This window comes from Harpegnathos saltator, unplaced genomic scaffold (assembly GCF_003227715.2).
Source record: "Harpegnathos saltator strain DR-91 unplaced genomic scaffold, Hsal_v8.6 scaffold714, whole genome shotgun sequence".
Classification (NCBI taxonomy): Eukaryota; Metazoa; Arthropoda; class Insecta; order Hymenoptera; family Formicidae; genus Harpegnathos; species Harpegnathos saltator.
This window is the reverse complement of record NW_020230554.1, coordinates 729,593-738,347: the sequence shown is the minus strand read 5'-3', so window position 1 is coordinate 738,347 and position 8,755 is coordinate 729,593. Positions and strand designations below refer to the sequence as shown.

At 51.2% G+C, this 8,755-nt stretch overlaps 1 protein-coding gene across 1 annotated transcript in view; it reads right to left on the bottom strand.

Moving 5' to 3' along the window:
- Nucleotides 1-1,365: 1,365 nt before the first annotated feature.
- LOC105185953 (cell adhesion molecule 3) overlaps nucleotides 1,366-8,755 on the bottom strand; it is a 93,907-nt gene continuing 86,517 nt past the window's right edge. The window contains exon 9 of the mRNA XM_011145838.3: nucleotides 1,366-2,840. Within this exon, the coding sequence (XP_011144140.1) occupies nucleotides 2,752-2,840 (89 nt within the window). The 3' untranslated portion in view covers nucleotides 1,366-2,751. The remainder of the gene's footprint in view (nucleotides 2,841-8,755) is intronic.

Sequence of the window (8,755 nt, the reverse complement as noted above, 5' to 3'; positions counted from 1 at the left end):
AGGAAAGCCCGTTTAAAATTAACGTGCCCCTTTCGGGCGCAAGTCCGCTTCGTTGAGCCACCGTGCAGCGGAGCGTCTCGGGTTTCGAGCCCGCCGACGCCATTCTGCGGCGCGTCCGCATTTATACACACGACTTCGAGCGAGATACGCGTGAAAAGTACACCGGGCGGTACGCATTTAGGCGGGAATGTAACAACTATTAATCCCGGATGGAGAAGGGAAAACAAAGAGCGAGCAGATAAAAAGAGAGGAAGGGGGAAAAAGCGAGGGGAGACGAAATAACGCATTTGCACGGAGTCTCGTATGAATATCTACGCGTCGCGGCCGTGTGTACGTTGAACTTTGCAAATTAATCGGCTTACGGGTATGAATCATATTTTCCGATCGCGCGCGATCGCTGATGGCGGCTGCCGCCGTTTTCCGCGCGTACGCGTCTCCATGTATGTCTCTCTCTCTCTCTCTCTCTCTCTCTCTCTCTCTCTCTCTCTCTCTCTCTCTCTCTCTCTCTCTCTCTCTCTCTCTCTCTCTCTCTCTCTCTCTCTCTCTCTCTCTTTCTCTCTCTCTCTCTCTCTCTTTCTCTCTCTGTCTCCCTGCGTGGCTGCGTGAACGTGTGCGCAGGTGTATGCGCGCGTGCGCGTGCGTATATTTTACGCAATAAAAAAAAATAAACACTATTCGCGCACGCATCCGCGACTCCTCTCTCTCTTTCTCTCTCTCTCTCTCTCTCTCTCTCTCTCTCTCTCTCTCTCTCTCTCTCTCTCTCTCTCTCTCGCGTTTGTTTCACATTAAATGCGCTCGCACAATCTCTTGCGCGAATATCGCGCGAGGATAAACAACGGTCGACGAATGACGGTAGATCCGTTGCGAATCCTCCGTATGACTGCTCGAAGAATTACCGGGCTACGACCCGAACATGTTCCCGCGCGCTAATCCGTACAACGAGTTGCTGCGTAATATCGCATTACCGTACGCACTCGGAGGGGTTTGGAAGGAAGGATCTGCGGGGGAAGGGACAGATGGAGGCGTCCGTGCAATCGGATATTCGGATTTCTTCGCGGTTTCTTACATTAATCACACGTACCAATTAAAAGTTATAATTAGAACGAGGGAAGCTTACACTACGGGGGTTCGATGAAAACGTGCCTATCTAAGTATTGTGTATATATTTACATTTCGGTCGCACGGCGCGGATGCGCGATCGATAATGTTCGCACCCTCGCGCGCCCGTTATCATCGATAACGATGTCACGTCGAGAGAGACAGGGGGAGAGAGAGAGAGAGAGAGAGAGAGAGAGAGAGAGAGAGAGAGAGAGAGAGAGAGAGAGAGAGAGAGAGAGAGAGAGGAGAGAGAGAGAGAGAGAGAGAGAGAGAGAGAGAGAGAGAGAGTGAGTGAGTGAATGAGTGAGTGAATAAGCTCCCAGATTCCGGAGGTACAACGACCCCGACGCTTACGGTAAACGGATCTATCTCTGTTGTGCGAATTTTGCGGATGTTTGTGTTTGCGAGGAGGAATCGCGACGTGATTGTTGTTGTTGGTGCCTCGCGCGGAAAGTTGCTCCGGTCCGCTCTTTAAAGCTAATTCACCGAGACGTTTTTCTCCGGATCGTATACATCGTAGAATTCTCGCGTCTTTCTTTATCCTCGGATAAAGACGCAACGACAGAGGATCGCGACATCGTTGGCCAGGCTCGTTTCCGATGACGATGCATGAGGTACTCTGACTCGTATTCTCTCTAACTTCGGCGAAACATCACATTTTTCATGCCCCTTTCTCCGACCGTTCGTACGTTGCTACTCCCCTCTTTGCTGCCGCTTTATCGAATCATCGCGAACGGAAACCGCGAAAAAACGTGGAAGAGGCGAGGAAGCCTCGCCGGGGCTCAAACTCGCGAAGGAAGCGGGGATTGTCGTTTCACGTCCTTTTTTCCCCGCGAATTTTCAATGAACACTCGTTAATGCGAACAATAATACGATTTCGGCCTCGAGATTTAATCCATTAACATGATTTGTTAATGGCGTTTAATCCCCCGAATCCGCTCTCGAATATACGGTAATTTTACACTGCTGCGCGCGCGCCCGCAAAGCCCCTTTTTATGACGGTCCAAACTTTCCGCAATAACCGGCCGGCTAAAATTAGTATAATCAGTTCATTCCCCAAGTATATCACTAAGACGCAAAGTTCGAAAAGTTCAGCCCTCGCGTCGCCGGGAGTTTGAACCACCGATTCGGATTTGTTTCACGACTAACGACGCGGATATCGACTCCGGCGGAATCGACGAGCGCCGAGGAAGAGTTCCTCGTACGTGCGAGAACTTCGCGCTGGCGTCCGTATTTTATTTTATTTTTTCTCTTGGGAGAGGAGGGCGAATGGGGATGATCGCGTGCTTCTCTTCGCGATTAATTGAACTATCTAGGATTACGCGTGCCGGGGAAGCGGGGGACAAGTATTAGTCGAGATCAACGGCGAGATCAGTTCGTTCGTTTGTTCCTTCGCCGTGCGAGGAGACGAGCAAATCGCTGGAACACGCTGCCGCCAGCGGCGACATTGCGACATTGCGACCGATAGACCCGTCTCCCGTCGCGTCTCGAGCGATTTGCCGTGGCGTTTCGCTCCGCATTAAGGTATGATTGTCTTTGGTTACGAAACATCCGTCGCCTCTCGCCGTTCGTTCCCCTCCGTCGTGGTCCGTCTTCCCCCTGTTCTCCCGTCGGGCCAGAGTCGTCCTGACGGCGCGGTCGCGTCGACAACACCTACACCGTTCGCGGGAGGAACAGCTGCAGCAACGTAGCCACCATTAGCAGACATAGCGAGGGTGTCGCGAGGCTGGCGTGACCTTGAACTGAAACAGAAAGGGGCGAAAAAGTTTAGAGGGAAGCTTGGCCATCGTCGGCTGCTTCATCCGTCGAGGGTGGAATCGTCGCGTCATTGGAATATCATCGCGGGAACTGACAGCTCGCGGATTATCGCGATGTTGCCGGCATTTATCTCTTTACCGCTCAGTTCATCGGAGGAGGAGGAGGAGGATTATCGCGTGCGAGCGGCGCATCGCTCCTCGTCGCGCGTCTCGCACTCGCGTCCGCGAAATTTCTCTGCCGTTGGAGTTTTCCGATTATCTCCCTCTGGTTTCCTTCGCCGACAACTGACTTGCCGTCCCGCGGAAGAAAGATTGCGGTTTTAACACGAGCATGACAGCGCATTGCTAATCGCGACGTTGAGTCATTTCGATCGGCCGCGCGAAAATGAAGTTCTCTCTGAATTGAATTTAGTATGCACTCGCGCGGGCTGTTCATTTGTTAATCATAAATCGGTTAGTTAACTTATTAAAATTAATTGTACATTGGAGGGAAAGTCCAGTCGTAGAGCGGAGTCGCGCGGTGAAAAGAAGAATCGACTCGTGTAACGGACAATTACGGATCGCGAAGCGAATTTCCTTATTCGCGAATAAGCGAATGGATCCTGAGATATAGCGGGGATCATCGTCACCCTCACATAGCGCACGAGTGCTTTGGGGTAACTCGGTAAGCTAGTTTCCTCCGGGACAGCGGTAGTTTAGCTGGGAACGTATAACTTTCAGGTATGTCTCTCGTAACGAGATGAACGACTTCGCAAACGTCGTCTTTATTCTCACACCGTTCCGTTGTGCATTCTTAATGCCGATAACTTCCCTGTGCCGGCTCGGCCCTCGCAACGTCGGAGTTTCACGGGAAAAGGTGGATAGAAGTCATCGTCGGTGTAACAAGTCGCTATTCCGCGCCGTGCATGGCGAATTATACCGAATTATCGGCCATTTTTTTCGCGGCAGTGCACCGGTCCGTGCATATTTGTACGAGTTGATCGCGTATGTCACGAAATCGATACGGCATATCACATTGCGCACGTTCGGGGTGCCGCGGGGAGAGCATTAGGAAGTGTAAAAAATTCAGCACGGCGCTGAAATATTGATTGAGGGCGGATCATATTTTGCCGGAATAATTGTTTGATATCGTCTATGCAGGAAAATGCGGTAAACACGGTCAGAGCGCGTCGCTCAGCGAGATCGCTGTCTATCCGAGCGATGTAATTATTCCCTCGCGATAGAAATGAATTCTCGGTTTTCACGCGAGTCACGGGGTAGTTTTCGCTCCTCGGGCGCATTAAATATATCGCGGCTGTGGCAAAAGTGCCGCGAAATAATCCGATAACTCGGCCGACGCCTGGTCCGCTCGGTTCGCGATGAAAAAAGGGGAAAAAAGGACGGAGCGTGAGCCGCGCGCCGCGTTTTCGCTATGTCAGAAAATAGCGAAATCACGGGTGTGTGACAACTTGACCGTCATGCATCGCATGCAATACGAAACAATGTAGCCGCCATTCAGGCGATGTAAACACGCAGACAATAGCAGTCATCCATATGACATAACTCGAGAGAGGGTTCCATTGAGTCACTGAAAATCGTCTAACCACTCGATACAGTTTTTCAGAGTTATTCTACGGTCTTTCTCGTTTCGCTGGAGATGGGGGAGGGGGGACGAATGAACGTGCGCGGTATTTCTGCCGCGCGCTCCGAAAGGAACGGCACATTCAACTCATTCCGGAAGTATAAAGAGAAATACAATATCAGTCGCCGATATGACATAACCCAGCCGGAGCTATTGTCGGCTCCACACTCGCTGCGTTTCGGTATTCTTTCTGAAAGGAATAAAATTACGCGTATAGCGTTGTTTCTCCGCGCTTTCCGGGCGAAACGCTCCGAAAGAGACGTGTACCGCCAAGTGTATCACCGTGAGGTATAAGCCGCGTTTTCCCGTGGCTTCTCGTAATTTTTGTAAAGGGGAAAAAGTAAACGTAGGGAAAAGGGTAACGCAGAGAGAGAACGAGAGAGAGAGAGAGAGAGAGAGAGAGAGAGAAATCGCACACGTGAAGAATCGTGCGGTGAAATTTAGACGGATTTAGATTCCACAATCTCTCGTATCTTAATTCCATCTCATTTTCAGTTTTTCTCCCCACTGTCGCCGTTTATCATTTTGCCTGTTGTGTCTCTTTTTTCTTTCATGCACGGTTTTAATCAATTAATTTGTCGATGCGCATTTAATCGTTAAATAGCAACCGGCCAAGCTGCCGTTAAATAATTTATCGTCGATGCCTGATTAAATTTGTACCGGACGAACGATTAACAGGCCGATATCGCGGAGAAGCAACGGCGAAACTTGCGCGATTTGTCGGCTTCATTTTTCCTGTTTTTCTTTTTTCCTTTATTTTTTTTCGAACAGCGCCAACCGCATCACGCGGCTGACGGGATAGAATCGATGATACAAAAAATGGCTGTAGGTGATTACGTCAAATCTCGGGCTTTATAATTGATTTTTATATCGACAGTTTGGTGCGTACGCGTACGTAAAACTCGTTAAATATCTGACGGGGCTCATTACGGCGAAAGAGCCTTCGAAACTGTTTTATCAAATTATATTTCGTTTGGAAGCTGTGTGTAGCCGTGAGTTAATGATTACGAATACATTCGTCCCGCGCATAATAAATGTGCGCGCGGTTCAATTTCATTCTCCCTCGCTTTCACTCCCCCTTCCCCTCTCGCGAATGCATTAATAACAAGAATGAAAAGTGTAAGGCGAAATTACCAAAACGAAGGAATCCAAAGACGACAAATGTAGCCCATTTCCATGTCCGGTTAATATGTATATTAAAGCTGGCCGAGGCGGATTGGCGGGATTGACGACGCCGTGACCGAATTAAGGCCGCGACCGGGTTAAGGAAGTAGGAACGAGGGAGGAAAGGATAATTCGAAAAGTCGCGCGACGGTGGAGGTAAACGGGGATAGAGGCTGCGGGGACGAGAGAGAGAGAGAGAGAGAGAGAGAGAGAGAGAGAGAGAGAGAGAGAGAGAGAGAGAGAGAGGAAGAGAGTCGTTGGGGGGTGGTCGCTGATAGAAAGAAAACTGATAGTCGGCGGAGGGGTGGCAGCGAGCTATACAGGTGGATGGCTCGACGGTAAATGCAGGAGGCGTAGCGACGCCGCGTAGGACGCTTCCAGGAACGATTCCGCCTAACGAGAAAATCGAAGATCGTTAAGAGCAATTTCTTCGAGTCGTTCGACGTCTTTTCCGGTTTGCCTTGCCTCTTTTTACCTGTCCTCTCCTCCCCCTGCCCCCGCGCACGCCCAACTTGACTCCATCGTCCGACATTGGCCGTCTCGTTCGTTCGTCTGCTCGTTTCTCTCTCTCTCTCTCTCTCTCTCTCTCTCTCTCTCTCTCTCTCTCTCTCTCTCTCTCACATTCATTCTCTCCGCTTCCCTCTTTCTCCCTCTGCTTCCTTTTCGCTCGCACTCCCCATCGCCGCGTGTTCGTTTCCCTCTTCGCGTTTATTTCTTTTACCCTTTTACCTCGTCGTGTCGTGCAACGCTCGGCTCGCGGCCGAGTCCGGTCGATATATTCGGAGGCCCACTTATGCAATTAGGCCGAGTACCATTCGGCGGGGTGTATCCAGCGACGATAAAAGCACGCGGACTCTTCCTCGCATTTCGTTCGCGCTCATAATAGCCATTCTCGATAACTTCCGAAACGCGTGCGATAAGTGGTGGCTCATGATTACGACAGGCGTTACGACACACGCGCGGGGGGCTATCGTGTGCGAACTGCCCATTACTCGAAAGTATTCGCGAATTATTTGCGGATGAAAGAGCGGCTCGCTCGGCGAGCCGGTGGAAGCAAACATCTCTCTTCTTTTTCTTCCCCGTTGCCAGTCCGCGAGAGCTCGTTACGACGCTAATCGGCCGACATTAATCCAGGGCGTTTTCCTCGAAATTGAATAAGTCGAGGCAGTCGGGCTGGAACATTCTCGTCCCGGCGAGATTTCGCTCGCGGAGCTCTCGATGACCCTCCCCTCCCCCCTCCCCTCTTTCTCTCTCTCTCTCTCTCTCTCTCTCTCTCTCGTTGACCAACAATGCAGCGGATCTGGCGTACTTATGACTCGAATATTTTCAGACGCGGCCAGGCGCGGCACAACGCTGGCAAAACATGGCGAGCTCGCGCGCCAACTAGGCCGCGTTTGTATGCGCCGAAATGTTTGTCGTTTACAATGGCTTAGTTATGCCGCGGAGCTAGTCAAACGTCGCGTATTATATGCATTGTAATTCCCTCCGCCCGCGGGATTTGTGCGCTGCGCGCGGCGTGACGCGACGGCCGCGGCGCGGCGTGCGGCTAACGCGCATTTGATTATTCTCGTTGCTCTCGCATTCGCGACGCATGAATCGTTACGTACCGTCACGGCGGGCGCCGCGATACATTCTCAAAAATCGCATAGCGCTCCAATCGAAAACGTTTACGTCTCTCTCACCCGGGCCCGGCAATTGCCGTCGTATTGTTGGAAGGAGTTCCATTTTCACGGCTCACGATGTGTCGCTACGCGCCGAAGTTACGCACAGCGGCACGTCGCTCAGGAAAAAAGAAAATGCGTTTGGCACTTTGGTGACGGCTATTATTGCACGGCGAAATAATCACAATCGGGAATATCGTTGTGTGTGTGTGTGTGTGTGTGTGTGTGTGTGGAAAATGTTGCAAATAACGACAACGACAACCGCTTTGCGCGCATATTGTTACTTTTGTTAGAACAACAAAAAGAGGTGTGGGGGGGGGGCGACAATAATTTTTCAGCGAGATTAATCGCGTTTTCTCCACCGTCGGGGTATACCAACGTACCGTGTTTAAGCGACAGCAACTTCCCGCCGGCATCGTGACGTGTCGTTCGTCATCGATGAATAACAATCGCGTCGTAATAACGCGATTAATCATCGATTATCTCCGCAGTCTTAGTCACGAGCGCGCGCGGAACGTTGCGCGCCTCCACCTCCTTCTCCTTCTCCGCCTCCTCCTCCGTTGTTTCCGTCCGTGTGAATCGTACACGCGACGGTCTCCGATATCTTGCCGCTAATATTTCAACTGCGAGCGTAGCAACAAAAGCACCAGCGCAGTCTGCCGCCGCCGTGCCGCTGCTGCTGCTGCTGCTGCGACTTACAGAAAGGCGTTATATAGCGCGCGACGCGCGTAATAACACGCCGCAAATTACAGGAAACACGTCGGTCTCGCCGCGGGTGTTCCATCGGCCGCGTATTTTTCAGCGTATTTTTTTGCCGCCGGTCAATCGTGTACAAATGTGGTAAATCGATGATTACCTTTGTGGCCCTAATAAAAGAGAGATACGCGTCCGAAACGGTGTGAATCGCTGCACGATCGGCTGCCGGCTCATTCCGGCAAAATTGACCCGAATCGAAGCACCGAAGCTTCGGGCGAGGAGTGCAGCGCGCGTAAACTTCCCTCTCTCTCTCTTTTTTGTTCTTCTCCCCGTCCCTCCCCTTCCTCCCCGCCCCGACTCCGCTTTGGCAGCTATCGCGATTTCAACGAGCGGTCAACTGTACGAGTGCTGCGCGTTCCCGCGCGAAAAATAGTCTGCTTACATCGCTATGAAATATTGCAGCCGCCGCCGCCGCCGCCGCCGCCGCCGCCGCCGCCGCGTGTAAACGAAAATTTGATTTACGACCCGCCGGACGAATAATATTACTATGAATCCTCTCTTCATTGACGAGGTGACTAGCTGTCGCGCGGCACGGTCAGATGTCTATTAGCATCTCGTGAAGCATCATGAAACTTCAATATTTGTCGAGTGAGTACTGAAATTAAAAAAAACTTACTCCTTGCTTCTCGCTCGGACAGCTCACTAAAAGATGAATTATCTGATATTATCCCGCGACCTCATTATACATCCCTTTTCAC